The sequence below is a fragment of the Raphanus sativus genome, chromosome 7, assembly GCF_000801105.2.
Source record: "Raphanus sativus cultivar WK10039 chromosome 7, ASM80110v3, whole genome shotgun sequence".
Lineage (NCBI taxonomy): Eukaryota > Viridiplantae > Streptophyta > Magnoliopsida > Brassicales > Brassicaceae > Raphanus > Raphanus sativus.
In genome coordinates, this window is record NC_079517.1 from 8,393,758 (window position 1) to 8,420,644 (window position 26,887).

Consider the following 26,887-nt stretch of genomic DNA (forward strand, 5'->3'; position numbering starts at 1 on the left):
TCTTGTGCAAGCAGGAAGGGGAGACAAGAAACCACTTGTTCTTCTCTTGTGCTTATTCAAGTTACATATGGCAGAAGTTGATTGGAGGGTTGCTTGGTACAAGATACACGGAGCGTTGGGAGGATATTATTGAGATAATGCTTGATCTTAGACAGGACCGGGTTAAGCTTTTCCTGATAAGATATGCATTTCAGGCAGCAATTCATTCGATCTGGCGAGAGAGGAATTATAGAAGACATGGTGATAAACAGATTCCGCATATGCTGTTGGCTAAAGTGATTGACAAGAATGTGAGAAATAGACTGTCTACTATTCAGCGTCAAGGAGACAAGAAAATGGAGAAGGGATTACAAGTGTGGTTTGGAACTAGATAAAATTTACGTTGTAGTTTTTATTTTTCATTAAGCTTCCTGTTACACTTGATGTACAAACGTTTTTTTGGATGAATAAAATTTTACATTTATTCAAAAAAAAAAAAAAAAAATAAAATAAAATTAGAACAAGACCGATTAGGGGTGGGCGTTCGGGTACCCGTTCGGGTTCGGATCGGGTATTTCGGATTTTCGGGTATTTCGGTATAGGAGTATAATATCCGTTCGGGTATTTCTGAACTTCGGATCGGGTTCGGGTATTTTTAGTTCGGGTTCGGTTATTTCGGATCGGGTTCGGATATTTAGATTTTAAAAGAAATAAAAATAAAATTTTCTTTTTTAAAGTTTTTTATATTTAAAAATATAGATTTTACTTAACTGATTTTTTTTTTCTTTTTATAGATTGAATGATTAATAGATTTGGAGATAACATTTCCAAAATAAAAATATTAATTTGGCTATTGTTTTTAAACTTTGGATGTAACTTTGGTTAATATATGAAATAAAAAGTTTAACATGCATTTCAAATGAATATCAAATTATTTTCTCCATAATTATATATATACTATATGATTTTAAAGTATGTCTAACATCAATATAAATATTTTAAATAAAATGAGAGATGTAAACTAGAAATATAAGGGTAAGTATACACATGTTCGGTTATTTTCGGATATCCATTCGGATTCGGGTATTACCCGTTCGGGTTCGGATATCCAATCTCTCCTAACTTAATACCCGTTCGGGTATTTTACTACTTCGGTTCGGATTTCGGTTCGGGTTTTTCGGGTCGGGTTCGGGTGCCACTTCGGATATCGGTTAAAGTGCCCACCCCTAAGACCGATGCTGAAGGCGTTTGCACATCACGCGCGTTCCCAGATTTTCGCGTTTGGTACAGTCCCAGCAATCAGTTTCCGCTTCACGCGCCGCCTCCGTTTAAATATCTCACGCAAATCTCCTTCTTCTTCTCCTCTTCTCCTCCACCACGAAGCCTTCTCCAATCGACGCGTGTCTAATTCTCCTCGTCATTGCTCCTCTTCTTCTTCTTCTTCTTCTTCCCGTCCGAGCTCAGCGATCATGGGATCTTCTTCGGTGCTAGGCGAGCTACTACACTATCCTTCGGCACGGCGTGACGATTCCGTCGTCGAGGATTACCACGGCGTCAAGATCGCAGATCCGTATCGTTGGTAAGTGTATCGTTCTCACCTTACCGGATTCACTTAGGGTTTAAGATCGCAAGGAAATGAGGATATCTTATTAGATTTTGAAATCGCATTTTGGATTTGACTTTGAGATTGGCACCTGGATTCGTTTATGGATTGTGGATTTGATTTGATAGGTTAGAGGATCCTGATGCCGAAGAAGTGAAGGAGTTCGTCGAGAACCAAGTGAAACTGACTGATTCTGTGCTTGCAAAGTGCGAGACGAAGGAGAAGCTCCGTCAGAATATAACAGCTCTGTTTGATCATCCACGCTACGATTCACCGTTCAGGAGAGGGGATAAGTACTTTTACTTCCACAACACCGGTTTACAAGCCCAGGATGTGTTGTATATGCAGGTGCTTTGTTGAGATATGTAGATTTTGGATCATCTCAGTACATAGGCACTGAGCTTGAGCTCTGTTTTACGCATTGACTTTGATTGCTATGGTGTTCAGGATGATTTGAATGCTGAGCCGGAGGTTTTGCTTGATCCGAACACGCTTAGTGATGATGGAACGGTGGCTTTAAACACCTTTTCCGTTAGCGAGGATGCTAAGTACTTGGCCTATGGTCTTAGTTCGAGTGGTAGTGACTGGGTGACGATCAAGCTGATCAAGATTGATGATAAGAAAGTGGAGCCTGATACTTTGTCATGGGTATGGTGAATTAAGCCGGTTACTGCTTAGTAGCAATTATCAATAAAGTTCTACCAACAACAATTGTGATGATTTTGTTTAACAGGTTAAGTTCAGTGGGATTACATGGACGCACGATAGTAAAGGGTTTTTCTATGGTCGCTACCCTGCCCCCAAGTAAGCCGTCCTATACATTACTTGATTTCTGGCTTGAGAGATGGACAAGATGCGTTGGAAGAAGCCTTTTTTAGTACAGTTCATATAACTTAGTTGCTCTGCGTGTCTGATCTGTTTTTTTTTCTACTGCAGGGATGGAGAGGATATCGATGCTGGCACTGAGACTAACTCTAACCTTTATCATGAGCTGTATTACCATTTCCTTGGGACAGACCAATCTCAAGATATCTTATGCTGGAGAGATTCTGAGAATCCCAAGTATATGTTCGGAGCTGAAATCACCGACGATGGAAAGGTAACACAAGCAGTTCTTATCTTGGGTTCTTTGACTTTGATTAAGCTCTTAACCTTACTTTTTTTCTTATAGTCTTTGTCAGAAAAGCGTTTTGATCATGTTCTCTTTTTTTTTTAATGAATGGCCATGGCTTCAAACTACGTAGAACCGTGATTTTTATCTAGAACCTCAGTTGTTAGTTTTGGGTTCCGATTTAAATTTCATCATGTTGTTATCTTCATGCAGTTTCTAATCATGAGCATTGAAGAGGGTTGTGACCCTGTCAACAAATTATACTACTGCGATCTGTCTTCACTTTCAGGAGGTCTCGAGAGTTTCAGAGGAAGCAGCAGTTTTCTTCCGTTCATTAAGCTTGTTGACACACTTGACGCGCAGTATAATGTTATCTCAAATGATGACACACTGTTTACTTTCCTGACAAATAAAGATGCCCCTAAGTACAAATTAGTCCGGGTTGATCTAAAGGAACCAAACAGTTGGACTGATGTTGTTGAAGAACATGAAAAGGATGTCCTAGCGTCCGCTTGTGCAGTCAATGGGAATCAACTGGTCACATGCTATATGAGCGATGTTAAGCACATTCTGCAAATCAGGGACATGAAATCTGGTTCTTTGCTTCACCAATTACCTGTAGATATTGGTTCAGTATCTGATGTTTCTGCTCGACGCAAGGACAATACCTTCTTCTTTAGCTTTACTAGCTTCCTCACTCCCGGTGTCATTTACAAGTGTGACTTAGCCAATGAAGCTCCAGAAGTGAAGGTATTCCGAGAGGTCGCTGTACCCGGATTTGACAGGGAGGCATTTCAAGCCACTCAGGTAACAGATTTTCTTGTAGCATCGTCCTATTTCTTACATAATTATTCTCGCCTTGCGTATGTTAGAGTTGCTTTTGCTGCGCTTTATAGGTTTTCTATCCCAGCAAGGATGGAACGAAGATACCAATGTTTATTGTGGCGAAAAAAGATATCAAGCTAGATGGATCACACCCTTGTTTGCTCTATGCATATGGTGGTTTTAACATAAGCATAACACCATCTTTCAGTGCAAGTCGCATTGTGCTTAGCAAGCATCTCGGTACTGTTTTCTGCATTGCAAACATTCGAGGTGGTGGAGAGTATGGGGAGGAATGGCACAAAGCAGGTTCACTTGCCAACAAGCAGAACTGCTTTGATGACTTCATATCTGGGGCAGAGTATCTCGTGTCCGCTGGTTATACCCAGCCGAGCAAGCTGTGTATCGAAGGTGGCAGTAATGGCGGGCTCCTGATCGGCGCTTGCATAAATCAGGTAAGTCTACGCAGATGCATAGAAAGCTGATCATTTCATTTAGTGGCACACTTATTAGAGATAAAGGTTTTAATTCTGTGCAGAGACCAGACCTTTATGGTTGTGCTTTGGCTCATGTGGGAGTCATGGATATGCTACGGTTTCACAAGTTCACCATAGGTGAGTTCAGTTATCTCCACTCTCTTTTTCGTTCTTTATTGTATTCGTAACTCAAGAGATGTGATGTATGCATAGGCCATGCCTGGACTACTGACTATGGTTGCTCCGAGAATGAAGAGGAGTTTCATTGGCTGATAAAGTGAGTGTATTAACATATATGATATCCGATGTTATGCTGATTTGTCTCCCAGTGCTGATACAACATTAAAATTTGGTTGTGAATATTCAAAGGTACTCGCCTCTACATAATGTGAAGAGGCCATGGGAGCAACAAAGCGGCAATTCAGTTCAGTACCCGTCAACCATGTTACTGACAGCTGATCACGATGACAGAGTTGTGCCGCTTCACTCTTTGAAGTTGCTTGCGGTCCGTTTCATCACAACTTTTTTATTTTAATGTTTAATTTGATTTTGACTCATTTCTTAAGGAGTTCGCAATGCATATTGTTAAACTCGTATACATCTCTGCAGACGTTGCAGCACGTGTTGTGCACAAGCTTAGAGAACAGTCCACAGACAAACCCCATAATTGGTCGTATAGAAGTTAAGGCCGGCCACGGAGCTGGTCGCCCAACCAAAAAGATGGTAATGACATAATTCTAAATGCTTAGTTTTTTTCCATCATGTATTATGAACTGATTTTGAAAATTGTTGAACAGATTGATGAGGCGGCTGATCGTTATTCGTTCATGGCAAAGATGGTGAATGCTTCATGGACCGAGTAAAACAAAAAATAGATTCCTTACCTACAAGCACCTGAGAACTTACTCAGTTTGCTGTCCAAAAAAGGACTTCGTACGAGTTACGTTTAGACAAAAGGTTTTTTACAATTTTCAGCTTTTCATTCATGCTTTACGAGTCTGTTGAGTCTTTTTGATATTTACAAAGAACATGGACCAAGTCATCAAGGTTTATTACTTCACTGAACACATTTGCATCTTCAGTTTCACCACATTTACAACAACCAACACATGACACAAACATCAAGATTCTAAAATGAAAAAGGTACTATTATTTATGGCTGTTTCCAACAAGCAAACGTCAAGAGTCTAAAATGTAACTGTATGCCAGACCTTTAGATGGACAGTTTAAGGACATGAAACTTTTAAAGAGAGGATGACAGACCACGAATATCAACATAACCAGATAACACGGCCTTGTTCCTTTCCTTCACTTTCGTCTGATATATCACCCTGTCAATACATCGAAATCTAAGTTCAGCTTTTGCTTTTGTGATATAGAACAATACATGTGAGAGAGAGCAAAACTCTACCTCAAGCCTTGGAGCCACAATTCGGTTATCAGAGTTTCACCAGGGAAAACACTCGCGAGGAATCTTCCGGATATGGTTTTGACAGCAGTTGGGTCACCCTTGCATATACACTTGATGATTGCCTTTATTGCAAACCCGAGCGTACAAAGTCCATGCAATATCGGGCGTGGGAATCTTCAGCATAAACAAGTGTCGGTTGCAAGTATAAATAAGCTTAAAAGTTAAAAACTGATCTGAATTAGCTAGCAGCTATAGAAGTGGTTCACTTACCCGGCAAGTTTTGCAACGTTTGGATCAGAATGCAAAGGATTATAGTCACCAGAGAGCCTATAGAGCAATGCCTGCAGGTAAAATATAAACCAGAGGCTCTTATAATGTATGAGAATCAAGAAAATAAACAAGATTTTTACACTATCAACTTGCCTGTGATGGTTGGGTGCGCTCTTCCAACACTGCAGACGGTTGTGTTTGGGGGATTTTCACAGCTAAGCCCTGGTTACTTGGATAGTTTTTGTAAGAAAATGGCGGAGATGATTTTGAGAAACCACCAGCTCCTCGTAAGAAAACAGTCGTCCTACGGAGTAAAGTCCCAAATGAGTTGACGAGTTCCGAAGCTAAAACTCCCAGAGAAAAAATTAGTACTTACAGAGAGACATTACCGATTCATGCATAACAGTTCCTCTGAATCTTTCTCGTAACTTCTGGTTTCTATTTCAAGGATAGCTGCTTTACCTATAAGATCGTATTATTTTTTTCAAAAGCCTTAAAATCTACTATTCTCAATGCTGAATGTAGCTCATTTTCTCTTTTAAGTTGGGCGAAGTAAAAGGTGTCACACAAACACACAACAGTAGTGAAAAGTACCTTTATCCTGCAGTCCAGCTAGGCTTACTTTGTTAATTAACTGCGTTCAAAAAACGACAACAACATCATTTCAGAAAAAACGAAACAAAGACCATTCTGGAAATAGAATAAGAAGTAAGTTGTAGAATCTCCCACGTTATATACAGTTTCTAAAGCAAATCTTACAATCAATATCCTAAAAGGTCATGGAAGAATCACATAACTTGTTTTGCACTAGACATGTGGTTATATACTTACAGAAGCCTTGGAAGGTAATGGCCTGTAAACTTCAATGTACTGCTGTCCATGCAACAGGAGACTAGGATCATACCTTACAGACAAAGATACACCAAACAAACAAACAACATCATCATCATATCTTATATTACGATGCAAAAACCTCAATAAATACAGAACAGATTACTGTGCTTACTTAAAACCTGGCAAGTCCAGTCCATTCGACAGAGACCCAAGTGTTAACAGCGAAGCAAAAGTTGGTAGAACCTATAAAATTAAACAAAGTAAACATATCGATTATTAACTCAAAGAAAAGCGTATTTATAAACAGAGCCGGGTCCTAGAAGGCAGAGAATAGAAACCTGGATATGTTCCTGGCCATTCTCGTGATAGACAAACTTGAGCTCATCGGAATCAACAGCATCTTGGCCACAAGCTCCTACTCCCAAAGCATAGATTGCTACATCTCTATTTAAATATACCACAAATAATCAAAAATCAATAAGATTCTCAAAGTGAATAGTAATTGTCAAATCGATTTTTTTCTCCTATCATCACCAATACAAAAACACACAAGAGAAAGAAGATGCAAAACCTTTCGTTGTAGGTGTAACACGTCTGCGAAGAAGAAAAAAGAAAAAAGGCGATCAAACTAAAGCTGAGATTAACAAGAGAAGCTAGCTCCGTAAGATCGGATCGGATCGGAAAAGAAACGAGAGGAAACCTGTACCTCTGGAAGCTTGTGAGCGAGAAGGAGATCGGGGTTGAATTCAGAATCGCTACTCGCCATCTTTCTCCGATATCAGGATCAGCGTTTAGCTTCCGAGTGATTTCTTCCCTCGTTTTTATATGCTCAATGATTTTTAGATAAGACTGTTTACTATAAAACGAACATCAATACGGTGTCGCTTTCTATGATCACTGATATTTCAAATCCCATTACGCTCAACTCTAGATAGCATTTAATATTTTCAAATTATCAATTGCGCTATGTTTCATTCATTCATTGTGAATTTCTCGACATACCTGGTTCTGATAATTTGAGGAGACTATGTTTCTCTAGGCTTGGTCCAGATCAGGCTCTACTTTTTCGGTCAGATTCAGACAAAGCGGAGGAGAAAAAACAACATATAGGGTTTTGTCGTGTAGTCTTCAAAAGTTAAAACTATTGTTTCAGTCGTAAAAGTTATCTTTTATCCTTATAACACTCAGCATTTAGTCTGGTGGTATGATTTTTGACTTCGATGTATACAATCCCACCAAGACTAACCTATTGTATTGTATGTTATGTACCAAGTGCTTGCTGTTATTAGTATGATTATAGTGTTTGATGGTTGTTTGAAATCTCCTTGCTTTACCTTACCTTACTTTACCTGTTCTGCAATCTGCACATTTGATACTTATCCTCCACTATTTAGATTGTACTTGACGTACTAAACCAAATGTGGTGGTACTACGCCAACAAGGCATATGATAGAACTATGTAAATATTATCAAATAAAGTTCCCCTCTGGAGTTTTTTTTTATAAAAAGAAAGAATAAGAATTGAGACCTCGAGCTGAGATCGTTACAAACTGATATAATGATTCGGCCCATAACACTTCCATTCATTAGCATAATGAAGAATGAATAAAACAAGAAAACACTCCTCGAGAACGAATCAGCTGGTTTGGCTGACCATCTCTCTTTTATCTCTCCACCGCTCAAAGCGGTCTGGTGCTACGACCACTAGCTCTACCGCATCGAAGAGCGTTTATGGGGATTGGGTACTCGTCTCTGAGAGAAGTCGAGGTTGTGTAGACACGCATATAGAACTGTTGTCCTAAGTATTGCCTTGCCCAAAACTCGGACCTTAGATTCCACATCCCTACGTTGTCCAGTGCAATGTATATAGCCGTCCACGAACTGGGATACACCTGTAGATCAATATAAAAAAATGAATCAAACGGTCCACGTATTGTCAAAAAACATGCTTAGATTACTACAAGCTTTTGCTGTGGTTTACCTGAACGGTGCAGCGAGCTACTGCATCACGTAGGTTGTACTCGTTCCTACTGTCAGGAGTCCATTGCCCACCGTCCATTCTGTATCACAATATATCGTTAGTCCTGTTTATATTGGGAGATCTAGAAAATGTAAAATAAAACAGAACAATATATTATTATTATTATTATTATTATGTTTTCCATGGATATATTATGGATAGGTATGTTATTGTGTTTTTTTCATAATCTCGGTACGGTATAAAGTATAAAAAGAAAAGACACTTACCCAACAACCCAGAAAGAGTAACCATCAAGATGCCAGCTCTGGACAATAGATTCAGCGTTTTCGAACACAATCTCAATAAAGGTTCTGTAATCTGTTTGCATAACAGATGTGTCGAGGTAGATTCCTCCACCAGTGGGTTGGCTCTGTATGCTTCCAACTCTGTACACACCGTCAATCTTGAAGAAGTCCGCGAGTTTCAGAGGAGTGTCTGCTGGGTTAAACGATACACTGTTCACGGCGTATCGTTGCTTCCCGTTGACCTGACCAGCAGAGCTAGCAAGTCTGATGGTTCTTGTGGTGTTTATCATACCGTAATGGTATGATCCTTGTGGGTTTGGCCTTGGTCCACTCGCCGTAAGGTTAGTCCTACAAGACAAGAACATAATAAACATAATTAAGATAAAAGCCAAGAATCAAGATTTCTTGTCCAGCAAGTAAACACAACCAGCCAGAGAGTTAGTAAGGTACCTGATGGCTCGTGCCTGGTTCAGGGACCAGTCGATCTGTATGGTTGGTCCACCAGGAATGGGTCCAGAAACACCACCAGCAGAGCCACTGTAACGGAGAACACCAGTGGTGGTGAGGACATCCGAGGTAAACCTAGAAGAGACCACCACGTAATAATCCTGTGCAGGCTGGTCCGCAGTCACAAGGACCGAGTAAGACTGACCAACGTGAACATCGAGAGAAGAGAATGTAGTCTGAAGAGTGTGAGTCCCTTCGACTTCGACCACTTTCATCTTGTGGTTTTGAATGCGGAAGTTGAGTGAGTTTTGTAACCCTACGTTGGATATTCTCAACCTGTATGTCTTACCTTGTTCAACATTGAGAGTGGCACCACTTCCACGGCCATTGATGAGGATACCATCTGGTAAAGGAAGCTTCCTACCACTATCAAGCTGTGCTTTCAAATCCTAGAGAAACAAAGAAAAAACACATAAATTTCTTGAAAACAAGAACAATAAACAAAACCTAGATACATGGCCAGTTTCGGACACAACAACTGGATAAAACATTGTCTTAACTTCCAAGTTTAGATAGAATAGATATTATACATATGTAGCATGGGCCTTCAAGTTGTCAAAATTTTTATTTATTTAAAATAACCTTAAAATGTTTATTCTCCTTAAATATTAGATTCGGGCCTGCCTTGTGGAAGGGTCAACCGCAACAAGTCCTTACCGTGTGGTTAGATTTGTACCAGTCTCCGATGAGAACAGTGTAATCTCCGGCAGGGTCAGCGAAAGGGACGGGGATACCAGGACGGCTGAGGATACGGAAGCCACCAAAAGCACCGGCGGCCTTGTGGAAAGCGAGAGAAGGGAAGTAGTAGAAACTTCCGATCTGATCCTTCACTTGAAGAATGTAAGTGTAGTTCTTCCCTGGCGGGATAGGGCAAGTCGTCCCGTACACTCCATCCACGTACGAGTTCCTCCTCTGCTGAACTCCATTCCTTCAAAATTTTATTTTCAAAATATTAGTTTTTAAATCCCAAAAGTATTATTATAAATTGTTAATCTCGCCCCTCTCTAGAAAAGTGTGTTTAAAAGATCGAATTGATGAGGGAACAGCTAATGGTTTGGTAAGATGGTGGACCACTTCCTCCACATGCACAATACCTAGAAATTATTCAATAACGTGGGTGTTTAATTGTATTTAACCCTAATCACTCTAACTAATTATGTCGTATGTGGGTAAATCATTTATTTCGTGGACCGAGTCCGACACGAATGTGGACAAAAACAGAAATTCTTACGTACTTCATTGTTTTTTTCTTTCTAAGCACGTTTCATTTTACGTCATTACTAAAAAAAAAAACTATTCACGAGCAAATAAAAGCTAGTAGTGGCCGACTATATCAATCGGACAAAGACAGACTTCAATGTTTAACGGTAAGTATAAAAAATATTAACTTTAACTAATAGTTATTAAACTTTAACTAATAGTATTGTGTTGTTATTACAGATTTGCAAATGATTTAGATTTAGAATAATAAGATTTACCATGAAAGGAGGAAAGGTTCGTCGAGGCTATTGTAGACGTTAATGATGACATTGTCATTAGTAACGGAGTGAATATCCGGTCCCGGAAACTGCCCGTTGATCAGAATACCCTAAACCGGACAAAAAAAGTGAGATCCGCAGCTATAAAAACCGGATCTAAACCAACCCGAAGTCTTGGTATAAATTTATTTACCTGCTGGCGAACACCGAGTGGGTAGATATCACCGTAAGTGACGTTCCATTCGAAGAACCTGTACGGACTTTCCGCCATGACGGCGAAGAGAAGCGAAAAGCCGATTAATAATGCGGCGGCGAATGAGGCATTGGCCGCCATTTTTCTTTTTTTTTTTTGGTGAATGAAGAAAGGTATACTTTGGCTTTGATATCTAGCTCTTACATGTACACAGATGTGAGTGTAAGAGTGAAGGAGAGAAGAGAGGGAACGAATATAAAAGAGATTAACAGTAGCTAGAGGGGAACGAATAAGAAAGAAGAAAACAAATGTCAGTGTCGGTGGCTGGACCCACGAGCGACTCTGTGTTACTTTGAAATCTGTATTTGTCTCCCACAATCCACATGCTAATAAGCAACTTGCCCATTTTTATATGCCTTGTGCATTAAAAACAAAACAAAATTAAGAGGAGAAATCATTATTATTAGGACTAACGATTAATAAGTGGTAATCATAATTATTAGGACTAAGGATTAACTATCGGGTTGTTTTTTCTTTTGGGCAAACTGTGGGTGACTGATCACACAAATAGAATATTTTGTTATTTTTAGTTGTTAGTATTACTTAACTATTGACTGTTTTTTAGGGGAAAATCTGTGGTAATATTTAGTAGGACACACAACATAGTGTTTTTACAATCTTTTACTAAATTATTTTCCAAATTATATTCTTTAACCTTTTGTTGTTTTAATTAATATTTAATATGTACAAAAACTCGAAAAATACTTTTTTAGAACATCAAACACTGTTTGTTCTAACTTCTAAGGAACCAAGGTAAGGTCTTCAAATATGGATTCGGAGACAAACATCCCAAGTGCAATGCTTTATCAATTAAGCAAACAAAAAAAGATGACAATAGACCGCTTAGATTAAATAACTGACAAATTGATTACAGAAAGTGTGACAAACATGAACACAAACCTCGGAACGAAGATAACACACACACACAAAAGCTACGAAATAAAATAGGCCATCAAAAAGTTACTTATGCTATGCCTCTATTATTAATTCGAATATGGAATAATATCGTTTTATCCTCTTTTTTGGTTCTTCTTTGCTCTTTAAAGCTGCTCAAAGATGAAGGAAGGGCCCATTCCTGGTAAAAAGATCAATTGTGTTTTGGTACCTCATTATTAATGTCTTTGGCATATCATATGGAACATCATGTGTCCTTGGCTATATTCCTTTTTATCTAACTTCCCCTCTTGTGGTGTGCAAAAGCTTTTCTTCAGTTGTTATTCTCAAGTTTTGGCTTTGAGTGAATCTAAAACCACATGGTGAAAACCAAATTGGAAGAAGCGTCCAAACGTAACGAAGGGGATAAAACTAGAACATTGACCTACCTTGCGTTTACTTACATTTGCCGGATTTGTTGCCGAAAACTACGCACACTATTCTTTCTTGTGCTGAGTCATTAGCACCGTTGTCAAATTAAATCTCCAATAATCAAGGCAAAGTGACTAAGAAAATAACTTTTTAATTACTAAATAGAGATCTGCTGTAAAGAAAATTATAATTGGGAGGAGCAAGCGACGCATCAGGGCAAATTGAATGTGCCGTGGGGTCCATAACATGTTAAGAATAGTTAATGGGAATAAAGTTGATTTTGATAGGCCTCTGCATAAATGACGACACTTCAAAAAAGAAAATATATACAGAAGAGATTCGAAACGCGTTAAACTACGTAACAGTGGCTGTAAATGTAGCGAGGAACATCATGGATTAGGTGTTCCATGTGTGGACAACATTCGCCTACACAGTAGAGTGGTTAGACCAAAAACGGCGCCGTATAACCAGATTATTGAGAAAAAAATCTGTTTTTCAGTTTCAAATCAGAAGACTTGAGAGGAATATTTAATGCATGATTGTCAACTATTACTCCACAAAACCAGGCTGGAACCAATTTAGTCAAGTTGAGCAGCTGGCTTACTAATGTAGTAACACTGCTGGTTCGAGAATCACTCAACCAGTCGGTTTACTAAACCAGCTGCAGAAATTTCTAAAACCATACAGGGCATTTCTTCCTACAACAATGATGTGTTTAAACTGTTTCTTCTATACAGAACCAGTTTCTGCATTTTTTAGACCATTTCTCTATTGATTTTAGAAATCCAGAGATCCACATTGCTTGCTCTCTAGAGATTTCACAGTAGATCCAGCCTTTGTTTCCTTCTTATGATCACCACCACCATTGACACCTCCTCGGGCTCTTCCAATGCCCATCTTAGGCAAACCACGGTTCAATCCATCCAACAACACACAAGCTTTGCACCATTTCTGCATCATCATCCATCCACTCATTGTTTTATAAGATATTCATTTCAAGAAAAATAAAATAAATGCATGTGTCTCCATTACAGAAAGGTCTTTGTTTTGCTAAAGTCTCTCTCACCTGGCTAGAAATGTAACCGCATCGCTCACACGTCCCTTGCTCAGGCATTTTCGTGGTTGTCGCAATTCTAAAGTCTTCACCGGATTTGATGATATCCAGAATAGCTCTTGGCCTGAAAAGTTTATTATAATTTATAATATAAGTTTGAGACTTGCATTCTTATCTCGTAATGACGAAAGTTTGTGGTTGAACAAAGAACCTTAGTCTTTCCAAGTCTTTGATGAACTCACGGGCAAAACCACGATAAGCATTAGGAGAGTATATGCCTGCAACCACAAATAAATCAATCAGCTCTAATAGTAGGACTTGACCTCATAGGCATTCAACTCGAAGAGAACACTAGTAGTAAAACTTACATTCGGTTGAGAAGTAGTCCAGCTTCTTGAAATAAGCATACGTGTGGCTACTAAGTTAAAGGTTTTCACAATAATTTCTGTTTTAATAGAAACTAATCGGAGGGTTTGGAATAGTTAAAAAAGGATATATAACAATCTCCTTCTCGTATGTATATTTGAAAGGTTTACATCTTGGAATTGGACCATCTTCACCTGTAGTGATCGATGTGCACCTACTCAATCTACAATAGCCAAATTCACAAATCAAATCAACATAAGAGACATATCGTAGGCAAGAAGAAGCATCGCAACAGTACCTAGCGATATCCCCTCGGAGTATGTTTAAGAGAACTGTTTCGGCTATATCATCTGCGTTATGTCCAGTGACTAGCTTATCTACTTTCAGTAATGCAGCTCCACGATCAAGCGCCTTCAAGCAAAACCAACACTAAGTAAACTAACTGTTCATCTCAAGAGAGAAGGCTAATGAAAGAATCAAACTTTGCTCACTCACCTGGCGGCGGAATACACCACAAAAGGTGCAATTGTTCTTCAGACCAATCATCTTCACAATATCGTCCATCGTCCATCCATACAGATCTTTGTATGAAAGAATCTGTAGAGGCAACCCATACTGGCAAAAAAAAAGCAGACTCTTCTACTCAGCACTACAGATTAGATTTAAAAAAGAAAAAGAAAAAAAAAGAGATTTACTTGGAGTTCGTTTCTTTTAACGGTCTCGAGAGAATCATCACGGTAACCAGTAATGCCTTCATCAATGGAGAGAAGAAAAAGGTCCAGACCGTAACTATGACGTCTGTTTAGCTCTGATAATACATAAGCCAGCACCGTTGAATCTGCACAAGACAAAGAACAACAAAAACTAATAATACCGTTCAGACAGTTTAAAATCAGCTGTCGGAATCATCTTCCGAAGGGGGGGGGGGGGGAGAGGGAAAGATAAAAAAAACCTTTTCCACCGGAGGCACCAATAGCAACACGCTCTCCGGATTTGAACAACCGGTTCTCGACGATGGCTTGGTGAATCTCCTCCTCGAACACCTCGTAAAAACACTCTCTGCATATCTTTTTTTGAACCCACACACACAACACATACTCACACATCATTGGTCTCGTACAGAGAAACGATCACACTCGACAACTATAGCTTAATGATATGTGATTTTGAATCGAAACACGAGGGATTAAAAAGTGTGGCAAAATGATTTTACCTGCTGAAGAGTTTTGGGTCTTTTGAGGACGGGTCGTCTCTCGTTACAGATGCAGCAGAGACGAGGAGGAGGCCCTCCAGCTTTCTTGCTCTTCGCTTCGCCTTTCTCCATCACACACACCGGTGGTGGGATGTAACTTCCGGGTTTACTTGTCGGCGGCGAGATTCTCGAACCCGGGAAAATTAACGAATTAACCTAATGATTTGCAACGACGACGTTTTCTGGTGTGGATTCTTCCTACTTGATTCCTTAATAACTATTTGGGCTTATTGGGTTTCGGCCCATTATCGAAATCTAATTACAAGACTACAGAAGTATTTGTGAACCACAGCCCATGACTATTCATGAAGGTGAATTGATATATCAAAATTCTGATCAGACGAGACGTTTCTCCTAAGAATACCTTCGTCTGATCTTATATTATACTATTGGAGATAGAAGGATGTGTTTCACTGATTGATACCTCATTTGTTTATATCAAACCTATAAGAATACTACCCACATGTAAGTTGGTCTATAAAAATATCTCCTTCACTTTCACTTTATACGTTTTGAGCAATTATGTCTAACACACAATGCCAAATCAACCACTAGGAGTCATGATAGTTGCTTTTGTACCAACGCATTTAACTTCACATATACACAACTTTGATTCTATCATTCAAGATGGGGTCATGTGTAGGACTAAGAACAATAAACAGGAAAGTTTAGATCATTATCCTAATGAATATATTAGGGACACCTAAATCAATGTTTTAAGGGAAAATGAAAATAATCATACCATAAAACACAACTTTGAAATCATCATATACAACACATGACAAGGAAAGCTGAAATCAACAAAGGAAATAATAAAAAAGCCAACAAACTTCCAACAACACAAAAACAAAAGATGATCATATCATTCAACACAAAGAACACATCATGATTTCATATCTTTAATGATCATCCTTATCCTTCTTTTCCTCCTCTACAGTCTTGGGATGGTAGCCTGGAAGCTTCTCCTTAATCTTCTCCAAGATCCCCTTCTTCTCCGCCGGATGCGCTTCCTCCACCGGAGGAGCAACAACCGGTGCGGGTGGAGGAGCATCTTCAGGCTTCTTTCCGTGTCCAGGAAGCTTCTCCTTCAGCTTATCCATAAAACCTTTCTTCTCCTCCTCCTCCGTCTTCACCTCTCCTTCAGTAGTTACCTTCTTCTTGTCCTTCTTCTTCTTCCTCTTCACACCATCTTCCCCTTCTTCCTCGCTTGACTGTCGGTAACGGAATCAACATACAGAGTTAGATCATGTCATACTTATCATCAACGTCAGACAAGACCTAACCTAACATAACACAATACATATAATAAACTTACGGAGCTTGAAGAGCTGTCGCTGCGGTGAAGCTTCTCGAGGAGACTATGATGCTTCTTCTCTTCTTCTTCTTCCACGTGTTTAACCTCAGGCGCCGGCTCCGAGACGTGAACCTTTTGCTCAAACTCAGACGCTATGGCGGTCTCCTCTGGTTTTGTTTCATCTTTCTTCTTCCCCAAGAAATCGAACAGTCCACGATCTGTGACCTCTGTGGCCGCTGCTGATGATTCCTCCGACTCTACCTTTGGCACCTCAACGTTCTTGGTTTCCTCTGCCATAGTTATCGGGAAAAGTTTTGTTTGCTCTGCTGATGAGAATACGAAACGATCAATGTATACTTGAGATTATTTGTAAGAGACGAATGATAATAGAGTCGATAGGAAAGTGCGTTTTATAGTGTGTGTGTGAGGACTAGCTCTACGCGGATTTCACGCTCTATTATCATTTTTTATTTCAGAAATGTTCGAAACTATAGATGAATTACAAGATGGCCTTACCTCTTTTTTTCCTTTTTAAAATGTATCAAGAAGAATTCATAATTAATCATCAAAAGTTTGCTTACGTGTCGGAGGACATTTTATTCAAATTTTTATTTATTAGTGGATAGCTAAAACAACTTTAAAAAATTGGATAAGAATGTTAACTAGATAAACTTAGCCTAAATGCCGACAAAAATTAGACTTAGCCTAAATTAAAAACTAAATCGAGAACTAATTTGTTTGGATATAACAGTTTAATTAGGCTTTCACTATTTTAAAGGTTGTTAATTATCAAAATCAGATAGTTTAAAGAGTAAAAAAAAATACACGATACTGAAAAACAGATTTAAAAGATATCCTCATAGTAAAAAAAATGAAAAAAATGGAACTAAAAGTTTCGAGTTTTCTTAATTACAAATCAAAATATAGGGATGAAACTGAACATTCCAGAAAAAAATAGGTTAAATCCAAAAGGAAAGAATACTGACGATTTAATTCACCCATGATGGATAGACATGTGTCGTGCATTAATGTAATAAGCAAATCGGACGGTGGATATTGGTAGCGGCAAATAAACGGTCAAAATATGGAAGGACAAATCTACGCATAAAAGAAAGTAAAGGTGGCAGAGAGAAAGTGATACTAAGCAATAAGATGTCAACACGTGTCCATTTAACGTGGGGTGTGTCCTCGCGTAGGACCCAAAAACGTGTACTGATTGGCGTAAAAGACGTGATGTCGGTGGTATGGGTCCACCTGACTTATTAAACAATGCCACGTTGGAACAAGCTTTGTTGCATAGAAAGGATAAATTTTGGGATTAAAAATAGAAAAAAAAATGATATAATGTCTAAGCGTTACAAACAAAAAATAATTACGTTTTTCGTAACTATTTTTTTGATAAAGGATTCGTAGTTCTTGATTTCTTATCACGCTAAGCATCATTCAACCAGTACCGGAGTTGTTTCCAACGTGAACAAGGTTTCGTAATCTCATTTGGAATAAGGTTGTGTCTGTTTTACTGGGGTGTTCAATCCGGATATCGGTTCGGTTTCGGTTCGGTTTTTTCGGTTTTTCGGTATTTCGGTTAGTAAAATATAACTACCATTCTAAATCCATATTTACATCGGTTCGGTTCGGTTTATATACTGTCGGTTTTCGGTTTATTCGGTTTTATACCAAAAAACATAATTCTTTATTTTGTGATCCTATTATATGAATTTTAGAGTCATGTTGTCAGCATAGTCATTTATTAAAAAATATTATATGTTTAAATAAAAGAACAAAAAATAAAAAACGCTTATACCATCAAATAAAATAATCAAATTTAGAATTAAAATCAAAGCTCAAAATTTTGAATAAAAGTAAATTAAAAACAAAACAGAAACACGAAACACTAAAGAAAATTTTTCTACTCTTCCATATTTACCGTTCATCAAATTCATGTTTCTTCGATTGAACACGAATCTCTGTTCATTTATAGATTAAAAAAAGTTGTGAAAAATTTCTACATTGTTGTCCATCAAATTTATAATCTTTATTTCAATTTAGTCAATGCTAAAATAAAGCAAAAAGATCAAAAAGAAGACTAAAAAATAAGAAGCATCGGTTGCGATGAATTGTTATTCAATTATTCTTCAAATGTTTTACAAATCATGACTTCTCTATTACTGTAAAAAATATGGTAATAGTTATTAACAAACAAATTAACTTATGATTTTCATACGTCGTAATAAAATTACATATTTACATGTTTCTATTTTTGATCGGTTTTATTCGGTTTATTCGGTTTTATCGGTTATATACCAAACCATATCCAAATCCTACGGTTTTTAGAAAATTACATCCATTCGGTTTGTATGGTATATACCAAATCCAAACCATATTGTCTATTTCGGTTCGGTTCGGTTCGGTACGGTTCGGTTTTGCCATATTGAACAGCCCTTACTTTTACAACATATACCATAGGCTTTATACCGTTTCTAACGATAAACTTAAATGTACGTAGATCTATGATGAGCATGAGGGAAACAAATGAGCATACGATTATTTGGATTTCTTAAGATAATGAGATGTGTTAATGAGTGGGATGTCATTTTCCGAGCATAGGTGATTAACAAAACTAAAAAATCAGAAAGGACAGATGGTGATCAGGAATGCATCTTCTCTTAGAATTAGCCTAAAATGAACCGTGTTCCATTACAAAAGATGAACACGACGTGCCACATCATTATACCCGCTCCTCCAAACTTTTGAAAACCAAAGAGACAAGACGTTTCGCGAACCGTGACATAGCAACACACATATCAAAACAAACAAACCCATCTCTTTCAATTCTTAATTCGTCGTCGTCTTTTATTGTCCTTTTCCTTTGAATAATGTTTCGGTGATAGCAAAAACTATATCTTGTAGCCGACATTCTCGTGATAACGTCGACATCAACTCTACGCATCCTACATATTTCTTCACGAACTTTGTAATAATGCATACTAGGTGTTTTGCCCGCACATGCGGGCATAAATTTCTTATAAATAATTATTAGTTTATGTTTTATTAATCTAAAATCAGCATAATAAATTATTATTTATGTTTTTAAATAGTTAAATCAAACATCAAAATATTTATATATGTCAAATACTTTTAATCAAAATATATACTTATTATTGTGTTAAGTTTTTTTAAAACACTCATATCTTAGATATAGTTTAGAAAATATATTTATATTTTTTGGTTGACTAATATTTAATAATAAATTGTTTTGTATCTTAATTTTTTTTTAACTTTTATAATAAAAATATTGTTTTCAGATAAGCACAAAAAAGAATATATATAGAAGAATTATCTTTTTTGATAATTCTAAAATATTATTTTGTAATCAGTTATTTAATATAGCATATAACATATAAACTTTATATCATTAAAATAAATTAGTGAATAGTTAGAAACTAATAATAAATTAGTAACCTATCTAAAAGTCTAAAACTTAATAAAAATATGACAAATAAAAAAGCTAATATAACATATAAATTTAATATTAATAAAATAAAATTCGTTTTTATTTATATAGAATATTCATCAAGACTATTATTTTAAATTAATGATTTAGTGACTCAGCTCAAAACAAATAATACATCAATGATAATTAGCTTAAACTTAATAAAAATATGACAAATAAGCAAAATTAGCTAAAATCATGGAATCATGGAGAACATGACAAATAAGCAAAATCACTTCATAAATAATAGTATAGATATTGTTTTCAGATAAGCACAAAAAAAGAATATATATAGAAGAATTTTTTTTTTTTTGATAATTCTAAAATATTATTTTGTAATCAGTTATTTAATATAGCATATAACATATAAACTTTATATCATTAGAATAAATTAGTGAATAGTTAGAAACTAATAATAAATTAGTAACCTATCTAAAAGTCTAAAACTTAATAAAAATATGACAAATAAAAAAGCTAATATAACATATAAATTTAATATTAATAAAATAAAATTCGTTTTTATTTATATAGAATATTCATCAAGACTATTATTTTAAATTAATGATTTAGTGACTCAGCTCAAAACAAATAATACATCAATGATAATTAGCTTAAACTTAATAAAAATATGACAAATAAGCAAAATTAGCTAAAATCATGGAGAACATGACAAATAAGCAAAATCACTTCATAAATAATAGTATAGATTCCACACTGAACTAAACAATTTTTTTTAAAATACTATATGAACTTTATGCGTCGTATCTATTTCTTCACGAACTTTATAGTAATGCGTATTTCATATTGAACTAAACCAAAATCAAAAAATACTACATAGACTCTCAAAATCGTGTTTATTTCAATATTGAGTGTTAAATGTGTTAGTTATCCGTTAATTTATCAAAACAATGTCATTTTGTATAAATATTGTGAAATTAAAAATAAAATATACTCTTAAAATCGTGCTTATATATATTGACTGTCAAAGGTAATAGTCATTATTGATTTTATCAAAAGACTATTTTGGATAAATTCTATGAAATTGTCCGTCGTTTTTTAATTTTTTCAATTTTACAAAAAATCTATCCAAAATGACGTTATTTTGATAATCTAATTTATGACTAACGCCTTTCACTTGCTGAAAAGAAAGACTAACATCTTTGACGGTCAATATATATTATATATATACATATATATAATCACGATTTTGAGCGTCAAAGGTGTTAGTCTTTTTTGTCAGCAAATCAAAGGTGTTAGTCATATATATATGTACATTAACCGTCAAAAGTGTTAGTATTTTTCTGTTTAGGAAATCAAAATTGTTAGTTATACGTTAATTTATCAAAACAACGTCATTTTGATACATTTTATAAAAAAATAAAAAATTACAAAATGACGGATAATTTCATAGAATTTATCCAAAATAAAATCTTTTGATAAATTAAAGCATGGCTAACACCTTTGACAGTCAATATATAAGTACGATTTTGAGAGTCTTTTGGTAAATTAAAGGATGACTATTACATTTGACAGTCAATATATATAAGCATGATTTTAAGAGTCTATATTTTATTTTAATTTTTAATTTTACAAAATTTATTCAAAATGACGTTGTTTTGATAAATTAACGGATGACTAACGCATTTAACGCTTAATATTGAAATAAGCATGATTTTGAGAGTCTATGTAGTAATTTTTTAGTTTTGTTTAGTTCAATGTGAAATACGCACTACTATAAAGTTCGTGAAGAAATAGACACGACGCATAAAGTTCATATAGTATTTTTAAAAAATTGTTTAGTTCAGTGTGGAATACGCACTACTACAAAGTTCGTGAAGGAATAGGCACGACACGTAAAGTTCATGTTGAAATAGGTACTTTTTCCTGATAATACATACTCATCAAACTTAAAAACTATCCATACGTATAAGATAAACTGGTGCAGGTTTGAAAGTAGTATAGTTTCAAAAGTTATAACCTTAGAACAAAGTGCTTAACTGCATCATTTGTTTATGCTAATCATGTGTCTGTTTTTTTTTTGCCTTTCATCGCCTCTCTGGATCTGATAATTGCGGTCAAATCATGAATATTCAACGATGTTTATCACTCACTTTATTACTTGGTGGGGACACGAGAATCAATCAATGCATCGCTAATTCTTCTAATGAAAAAAAAAAGCTTTCGTATATGGGCCAAGAAGTAAGGCCTAAGCGATTACAATTCTAACGGGCACAAAACACATTACATGGACCTGACAGTTAGAGTCGGATCTATCGATAACCCGACCCGATGTTTATTGACATCGACGTCGGGAGGGGGAGAGAGAAAGAGAGTCCACGCCAACGAATCGCCGAGACGTAACGAATCGAATCTCTGTGTGTTCTCCTCCGACGGACGGGTGGTGGCGATTGTTCGGAGGAAGTGATGATAACGAGATCGAATCTAGCGGAACAGCTCAGAGAATATCAGATTAGGTCAAAGCATGATTGGGCCTCCGTATCCTTCTTCTCTTCCGCCTCCAATTTCTCGTCCTCAAGGTCAGAGATAACTACTGTATCAAATAACGATTTGCGATGTGATTTGATTTGATTCCACTAAACATTTAGTCTAAGATCGGATACTAGTGCATCACATGAGCTTAAACCTTTTGTGCTTGTGGTAGTTTGTGATTTATAGATACTTTGTTAGCTTGACAGTCAAGATGTTACTGTGGTACTTGATGATGCTATTCGTTTCGTTTGCTTTTGATCCAGGGTCGATGTGGTAGTCTTTGTCATTTGGGAGCTAGTGATCTTAGCATTCCTCGTGTTCTCAGCAGTCTCCCTCTACTTCAAGCGGTTGGAACTCGCATTCATCCTCGTTTGCGTCACTTTACTATTACTCCTCTGCATGAAAATCACAAAGCAAGTGAGAGTTGCTAGGAAGAAGAAGCGGAGGATGCTTCTTCCTCTCTCTATGTAAAACCCACCAGCAAAAATCGTTAACCCGAACTGTCCCCTGCTGGCATGAACCCCATCATTAAGCATCGATGACAGTTGAGATCAGACTTGTCTCTGGTACGCATCGTTTCTGTCCTAGAACGATAGACCTGACCTGATTAGGAAACCTGGAGAGATGGATTGGCTTAGCTTAGACAAAACACAACTGTCTACGTTATCAGCGTTTTTTTTGTGATTATAAAGAAGATATCTAGTTTTCCATCTATCTGTATTAACACATTTATATCATGTTTGTAGTTAATTTTTTATTTATTTGTTGGCTGTTGAAGTTCGAAAAGAATCGTTTGCAGGATTTCACGTGAAGTAGGAGAAAACAAAGAACACTCATGAAAGTTAAAGAGAGAACTACACAGAAAATGAAAGTACCAAGCAACTTGCTCTAAAGAGCTCACATGTTTCTATCCACCACCACTAACATCTTTCCTTTCCCCTCTGTAAGCCGGTTCCAAGTGTGGTTAAGTTAAGTATCTTGAATTATACTTAGTGTTACGGTCTGTTAATACACTAGTTTTGCTGGATTTGGTAGAGTTAGATGGCGTAGTGTTATGGTCTGTTAATACTTTAGCTTTGCTAGATTTGGTTCACTCAGATTACCAAGGAATGAGATTTGTATATACATGATTAAAGAAAAAAAAATTAACCAAGCAAACTGAAGTTATAGAAAATCTCTAGATATATGTGGAAGATCCGTACGTAAACTCACGAGTGGCCGATCCAAAAACGTGGAGAAAACTTGTAAAGAACTGAACAAACACGAACACCCTTTTCCCTCCACACGTACCCATGGTTATATATATAGAGGCACTTACGGTTGCATTTTAAGAGCATCACAACGAAAGTATCAGACCCAAAGTAAACACAAAACGAAAACTCATATGAAGAAGTTATATTCAAAGGGGATTAGACTCTCGGAGTTGATGGAGAAGTGGAGAAAGAGGAAGAAAGGGCACTTCACTGTTTACACCAAAGAAGGGAAGAGATTCGTTTTGCCATTGGATTATCTCAACCATCCGATCTTACAAGTGTTATTGGAGATGGCTGAGGATGAGTTTGGGACTACCATTGATGGTCCTTTAAAGATTCCTTGCGATGGGAGTTTAATGGATCACGTCATCGTGCTTGTGAGGAAAAGTATGTCCGATAAATATGATGATGATGATGATGTGGTGAAGAAGTCAGAGGTTTGTTCCACGAGCACCTGCAAGGGAACTTCAATCTCTTCTCTAATACCTCTATTTCGTGGACAGAGTCAGCTTCGGTCCTTGGTTTCCTAATAATTTGTGGGTTATGTTATGGACTCGAAGGTGTTGTCGATATATATACATGTAATTTGTTTTTTGTTAACTGGAATGTAGTGAGTGTAATCAACCTAAAATTTGAAATGTAGTAAAATGTTAAATCTACAGTTATTCAAATATGAAATAAGTTTTTCAATTTATTGTTTTAAAATGTATTTTAAAAATAAAAATTTGGTTTCGATTGTTTAGGACTTTGGCTGTAAGACTTTTAAAATATTGATTTTAGAAAAAAAAACTGACTGTTGTTTTAGTGGGTGTAGCTTGGAAAATCAAAGTGTGATTGGTAAATATCATTGGTTTCAAGAGATTTAAATAATCCTAAAATCTTTAAAGCCTTGAAAGTTTAGTCCACAATCGGACCATTTATAGTTTTAGATGAAATTCTAACATGCAGTCATAATAGTTTTTTTTAATTCATCCAAAATTATAAAATTCATTAAAAATTAATTATTTTGAAAAATCTCAAATAAATAATTCAATACACCTCGTACAAAGGTTTGGTTTTTTTTTTTAATTAAGCAACACGAGTTGTAGGAGATGATAACTTTTTAATCAAAACTTCTTTTAACTGGGCCTAATCTTTTAACTGGGCCTTCTCCTTTAAGTCTGAGGCCTTTGTCTGAAGATGTATCAAAAAGTCGCGGACATCTCAGGTAGGATTGTGAAATCGGAGAGAGTCTGAAAATTGCAGTGCGAATCGGGAATCTCTAGGTTTTGTAGAAAATGGGTGGCGGAGGTATAACATACAAGGGAGTCACTGTTCACACTCCCAAGACGTGGCACACCGTCGCCGGAAAGGGCTTGTGCGGCGTTATGTGGTACCCTCTCTCTCTCTCTCTCTCTCTGTCCGTCGCTTTTGCAGCTTAGATCTTTACTTCTCCATCGAAGCTAGATCTTACCTTTGGATTATCGGTCAATTAATCCGTATTTAGAATCCGATTGATTTGTCGGTTTCAGATTTTTTTTTGATTAAAAATTTGGACAATGGATATGTCTTTAATTGAATTGAATTGAATTGGGCTTATGTCTTTGGTCGGAACCAATGTTGATTTCATATAATTTGTTTTTTTGATATTTTTTGTTTTTCAGGTTTTGGATTCTGTACAGGGCAAAGCAAGATGGTCCTGTAGTCATGGTAAGACTCTCTGTCTCTTTATTATTTGCCTCACTCTCGTTGTAAAGTACGACCTTTATTTATTTGAATTTATCCATTTTCTAAATGCGATCTTTGTTATATGGCAATTGCTAGGGATGGAGGCACCCTTGGGATGGCCACGGTGATCATGGTCACGGAGATCATCACTAGGTAATGTCTATATATTTTTGTAAAACGCAGTTCGGGTTTCAGTGAAGATTTTTTTTTTAAATAATCTTTTTTCTTTATCACACCCTCGTGATTGTTTTGTTCATTGCTTCTAAGTAATTAGGCAGCAGTTTGTTAATGTCTATGCATAATGTTGTTTTGGCTATACTAACGAGATCTCGTTTTATTAGAATGGTGCGTTGAGACACATCATTAGCTTTCTTGATTTGTATTCTCTATATTTTAACTGTTTTACCTATGTTGAGACACATCATTAGCTTTCTAGTTACCAAACGATGGTTGAGCTCTGTTAACCTTGAACTCACCTTCCATTCAAACCTGACCTGAATCTTAATAAACACCGCTCTTATTATTTGAGACTAATCTTGTTTTCGGTTGTTCTGCTAGGGATCTCGTCGAACCTTCGAAGATCATGGCGAAAAAATGTACGTCCTTTTTTTTTCAGCTTCAATATGTCGAAATAAAGATAACTGTGAAAGAAGACATCAATTGTTTTTGTACACAGCTTTTGTAAGACTTGCTGCTTTTGTCTTAAGTTGCTACTTGGATTACACTTCACTTTCCTGATGTTTTTTACGTCTACAAATGAATTTAAACAGTTATGGTTCCTTTAATCATTTTTCCATAGCCATGGGTAGCATGCTAACAGATTAATAAACATCAATAACGAATCACAACATTTACTCCTAAATAACAAAATATCAGCTAGATAATTTTTGTATTATTACTAGAGGTAAAAAATTAACCTCTTTAATTAAGTCTTAATCTATATTATTAAAAGAGAAGTATCCATATAAATTGCCCCTAAGATTTCAAAGTTATTTACACTACTATGCCACTGAGAATTAAATTAAACTACCTTATTTAATGATTGTCTTTTTCAGTTAAATTAATGTGTTGTCCTAATATAGATTAAGTTACCTATTTTAATGTTTGTCTTTTTCAGTTGAGTTAATGTGTTGTCCTAATATAAAATTTAACTTTCCTTCTCTATTAAATCAATTTCGAAATTATTTATAGTTTTACTAATGATGTCTTTTCAGTTTAATAAATACATTTTCTAATTCTAAATTTACCACATTTAATGATAATAAAAATCCAATATGGTATGGTAGGAAAATTATTGTGCCATCACTATCTTTTAATATTCGAACCAAACCAATTTTTATATTAAGTTTAAGTTTTTAGCATACATTATTCAAATTTATTTGTTATATATATTTTTACTTTTATATTTTAAGAATTTTAAATTTTTTTAAACAATTTAAATGAGTTATCCGAACCAAACCATGAACCGAAATTATAAATATCCGAATGAGACTAAAACCTTTCACCCCGAAAATCTAAAACCCAAAGAGACATGAATCAAACCCTAATGGATATCTGAACGCTCATGTCTACTACAAGATATAAAAACTGAATCACCTTATTTATTTTCGAAAAATTATTTTCCATTGACTTTCTCATCCGTCTACAGTAATTATGAAAACTAA

General features: G+C 36.2%; 8 protein-coding genes across 12 annotated transcripts; 4 read left to right on the plus strand and 4 right to left on the minus strand.

Moving 5' to 3' along the window:
• Positions 1–1,199: 1,199 nt before the first annotated feature.
• Positions 1,200–5,064, plus strand: LOC108817729 (uncharacterized). The gene is made up of 12 exons (XM_056991024.1): positions 1,200–1,558; positions 1,711–1,930; positions 2,030–2,230; positions 2,316–2,386; positions 2,519–2,681; positions 2,907–3,500; positions 3,590–3,970; positions 4,054–4,129; positions 4,205–4,268; positions 4,361–4,496; positions 4,601–4,714; positions 4,789–5,064. The coding sequence occupies exons 1-12, from the start codon at positions 1,215–1,217 to the stop codon at positions 4,852–4,854; spliced, it is 2,430 nt and encodes an 809-aa protein (XP_056847004.1). The 5' UTR covers positions 1,200–1,214; the 3' UTR covers positions 4,855–5,064.
• A 54-nt stretch (positions 5,065–5,118) lies between these two features.
• LOC108817730 (enoyl-CoA hydratase 2, peroxisomal) lies at positions 5,119–7,642 on the minus strand. Of its 2 annotated transcripts, XM_018590495.2 has the most exons (12): positions 7,509–7,642; positions 7,213–7,355; positions 7,078–7,100; positions 6,845–6,950; positions 6,679–6,749; positions 6,504–6,576; positions 6,267–6,306; positions 6,062–6,134; positions 5,826–5,976; positions 5,673–5,743; positions 5,403–5,576; positions 5,119–5,322 (listed from the first exon to the last, which is right to left on the minus strand). In XM_018590495.2, the coding sequence occupies exons 2-12, from the start codon at positions 7,270–7,272 to the stop codon at positions 5,235–5,237; spliced, it is 930 nt and encodes a 309-aa protein (XP_018445997.1). In that variant the 5' UTR covers positions 7,273–7,355; positions 7,509–7,642; the 3' UTR covers positions 5,119–5,234. The 2 variants fall into 2 exon arrangements, with proteins under 2 accessions (XP_018445997.1, XP_018445998.1); XM_018590496.2 differs by lacking the exon at positions 7,509–7,642 and having other exon boundaries at positions 7,213–7,450.
• A 330-nt stretch (positions 7,643–7,972) lies between these two features.
• On the minus strand, positions 7,973–11,203 carry LOC108817183 (L-ascorbate oxidase homolog). Its single transcript, XM_018589820.2, has 7 exons — positions 10,950–11,203; positions 10,757–10,866; positions 9,936–10,206; positions 9,222–9,667; positions 8,754–9,119; positions 8,488–8,566; positions 7,973–8,398 (listed from the first exon to the last, which is right to left on the minus strand). Exons 1-7 carry the CDS (start codon positions 11,088–11,090, stop codon positions 8,186–8,188), a joined length of 1,626 nt encoding a protein of 541 aa, XP_018445322.1. The 5' UTR covers positions 11,091–11,203; the 3' UTR covers positions 7,973–8,185.
• A 1,636-nt stretch (positions 11,204–12,839) lies between these two features.
• On the minus strand, positions 12,840–15,159 carry LOC108817184 (cytoplasmic tRNA 2-thiolation protein 1). Its single transcript, XM_018589821.2, has 10 exons — positions 14,948–15,159; positions 14,687–14,801; positions 14,430–14,572; positions 14,230–14,349; positions 14,033–14,145; positions 13,865–13,957; positions 13,737–13,777; positions 13,580–13,646; positions 13,381–13,492; positions 12,840–13,265 (listed from the first exon to the last, which is right to left on the minus strand). Exons 1-10 carry the CDS (start codon positions 15,056–15,058, stop codon positions 13,092–13,094), a joined length of 1,089 nt encoding a protein of 362 aa, XP_018445323.1. The 5' UTR covers positions 15,059–15,159; the 3' UTR covers positions 12,840–13,091.
• A 541-nt stretch (positions 15,160–15,700) lies between these two features.
• LOC108817185 (dehydrin ERD14) lies at positions 15,701–16,673 on the minus strand. Its single transcript, XM_018589822.2, has 2 exons — positions 16,302–16,673; positions 15,701–16,197 (listed from the first exon to the last, which is right to left on the minus strand). Exons 1-2 carry the CDS (start codon positions 16,575–16,577, stop codon positions 15,886–15,888), a joined length of 588 nt encoding a protein of 195 aa, XP_018445324.1. The 5' UTR covers positions 16,578–16,673; the 3' UTR covers positions 15,701–15,885.
• Positions 16,674–22,054: 5,381 nt separating this feature from the next.
• LOC108814201 (uncharacterized) lies at positions 22,055–23,290 on the plus strand. Of its 3 annotated transcripts, none has more exons than XR_008936925.1 (3): positions 22,055–22,310; positions 22,527–22,829; positions 23,051–23,290. XR_008936925.1 is itself a non-coding variant. In XM_018586719.2 (2 exons), exons 1-2 carry the CDS (start codon positions 22,198–22,200, stop codon positions 22,732–22,734), a joined length of 321 nt encoding a protein of 106 aa, XP_018442221.1. In that variant the 5' UTR covers positions 22,056–22,197; the 3' UTR covers positions 22,735–23,024. The 3 variants fall into 3 exon arrangements, 1 of the variants encoding a protein (XP_018442221.1); XR_008936924.1 differs by having other exon boundaries at positions 23,063–23,290; XM_018586719.2 differs by lacking the exon at positions 23,051–23,290 and having other exon boundaries at positions 22,056–22,310; positions 22,527–23,024.
• A 123-nt stretch (positions 23,291–23,413) lies between these two features.
• LOC108814200 (indole-3-acetic acid-induced protein ARG7) lies at positions 23,414–24,208 on the plus strand. Its single transcript, XM_018586717.2, has one exon. The coding sequence runs from the start codon at positions 23,648–23,650 to the stop codon at positions 24,044–24,046; it is 399 nt and encodes a 132-aa protein (XP_018442219.1). The 5' UTR covers positions 23,414–23,647; the 3' UTR covers positions 24,047–24,208.
• A 484-nt stretch (positions 24,209–24,692) lies between these two features.
• LOC108815820 (NADH dehydrogenase [ubiquinone] 1 beta subcomplex subunit 2) lies at positions 24,693–26,008 on the plus strand. Of its 2 annotated transcripts, none has more exons than XM_056991136.1 (4): positions 24,693–24,888; positions 25,160–25,205; positions 25,320–25,377; positions 25,785–26,008. In XM_056991136.1, exons 1-3 carry the CDS (start codon positions 24,794–24,796, stop codon positions 25,374–25,376), a joined length of 198 nt encoding a protein of 65 aa, XP_056847116.1. In that variant the 5' UTR covers positions 24,693–24,793; the 3' UTR covers position 25,377; positions 25,785–26,008. The 2 variants fall into 2 exon arrangements, with proteins under 2 accessions (XP_056847116.1, XP_018443825.1); XM_018588323.2 differs by having other exon boundaries at positions 24,694–24,888; positions 25,320–25,376; positions 25,782–26,008.
• The last annotated feature ends 879 nt before the right edge of the window (positions 26,009–26,887 follow it).

What these genes read in the sequence shown, in the direction of transcription:
- LOC108817184 (XM_018589821.2), bottom strand. Translation starts at nt 15,058, where the DNA reads ATGGAGAAAGGCGAAGCGAAGAGCAAGAAAGCTGGAGGGCCTCCTCCT. An exon ending in GTGGTGTATTCCGCCGCCAG is followed by an intron (nt 14,146 to 14,229) that starts GTGAGTGAGCAA and finishes TTTTGCTTGAAG; the next exon opens with GCGCTTGATCGTGGAGCTGC. An exon ending in GCGGTTACATTTCTAGCCAG is followed by an intron (nt 13,266 to 13,380) that starts GTGAGAGAGACT and finishes ATGATGATGCAG; the next exon opens with AAATGGTGCAAAGCTTGTGT.
- LOC108815820 (XM_056991136.1), top strand. Translation starts at nt 24,794, where the DNA reads ATGGGTGGCGGAGGTATAACATACAAGGGAGTCACTGTTCACACTCCC. An exon ending in GGCTTGTGCGGCGTTATGTG is followed by an intron (nt 24,889 to 25,159) that starts GTACCCTCTCTC and finishes TTTGTTTTTCAG; the next exon opens with GTTTTGGATTCTGTACAGGG. An exon ending in AAGATGGTCCTGTAGTCATG is followed by an intron (nt 25,206 to 25,319) that starts GTAAGACTCTCT and finishes GGCAATTGCTAG; the next exon opens with GGATGGAGGCACCCTTGGGA.
- LOC108814201 (XM_018586719.2), top strand. Translation starts at nt 22,198, where the DNA reads ATGATAACGAGATCGAATCTAGCGGAACAGCTCAGAGAATATCAGATT. An exon ending in TCCAATTTCTCGTCCTCAAG is followed by an intron (nt 22,311 to 22,526) that starts GTCAGAGATAAC and finishes CTTTTGATCCAG; the next exon opens with GGTCGATGTGGTAGTCTTTG.
- LOC108817729 (XM_056991024.1), top strand. Translation starts at nt 1,215, where the DNA reads ATGCTGAAGGCGTTTGCACATCACGCGCGTTCCCAGATTTTCGCGTTT. An exon ending in AGGATGTGTTGTATATGCAG is followed by an intron (nt 1,931 to 2,029) that starts GTGCTTTGTTGA and finishes TATGGTGTTCAG; the next exon opens with GATGATTTGAATGCTGAGCC. An exon ending in AAATCACCGACGATGGAAAG is followed by an intron (nt 2,682 to 2,906) that starts GTAACACAAGCA and finishes ATCTTCATGCAG; the next exon opens with TTTCTAATCATGAGCATTGA.
- LOC108817185 (XM_018589822.2), bottom strand. Translation starts at nt 16,577, where the DNA reads ATGGCAGAGGAAACCAAGAACGTTGAGGTGCCAAAGGTAGAGTCGGAG. An exon ending in GCGACAGCTCTTCAAGCTCC is followed by an intron (nt 16,198 to 16,301) that starts GTAAGTTTATTA and finishes CGTTACCGACAG; the next exon opens with TCAAGCGAGGAAGAAGGGGA.
- LOC108817183 (XM_018589820.2), bottom strand. Translation starts at nt 11,090, where the DNA reads ATGGCGGCCAATGCCTCATTCGCCGCCGCATTATTAATCGGCTTTTCG. An exon ending in GAACCTTTCCTCCTTTCATG is followed by an intron (nt 10,207 to 10,756) that starts GTAAATCTTATT and finishes AAAATTTTGAAG; the next exon opens with GAATGGAGTTCAGCAGAGGA. An exon ending in TACTCTTTCTGGGTTGTTGG is followed by an intron (nt 8,567 to 8,753) that starts GTAAGTGTCTTT and finishes ATTGTGATACAG; the next exon opens with AATGGACGGTGGGCAATGGA.
- LOC108814200 (XM_018586717.2), top strand. Translation starts at nt 23,648, where the DNA reads ATGAAGAAGTTATATTCAAAGGGGATTAGACTCTCGGAGTTGATGGAG.
- LOC108817730 (XM_018590495.2), bottom strand. Translation starts at nt 7,272, where the DNA reads ATGGCGAGTAGCGATTCTGAATTCAACCCCGATCTCCTTCTCGCTCAC. An exon ending in TCGCTCACAAGCTTCCAGAG is followed by an intron (nt 7,101 to 7,212) that starts GTACAGGTTTCC and finishes TCTTCTTCGCAG; the next exon opens with ACGTGTTACACCTACAACGA. An exon ending in TGTTACACCTACAACGAAAG is followed by an intron (nt 6,951 to 7,077) that starts GTTTTGCATCTT and finishes ATATTTAAATAG; the next exon opens with AGATGTAGCAATCTATGCTT.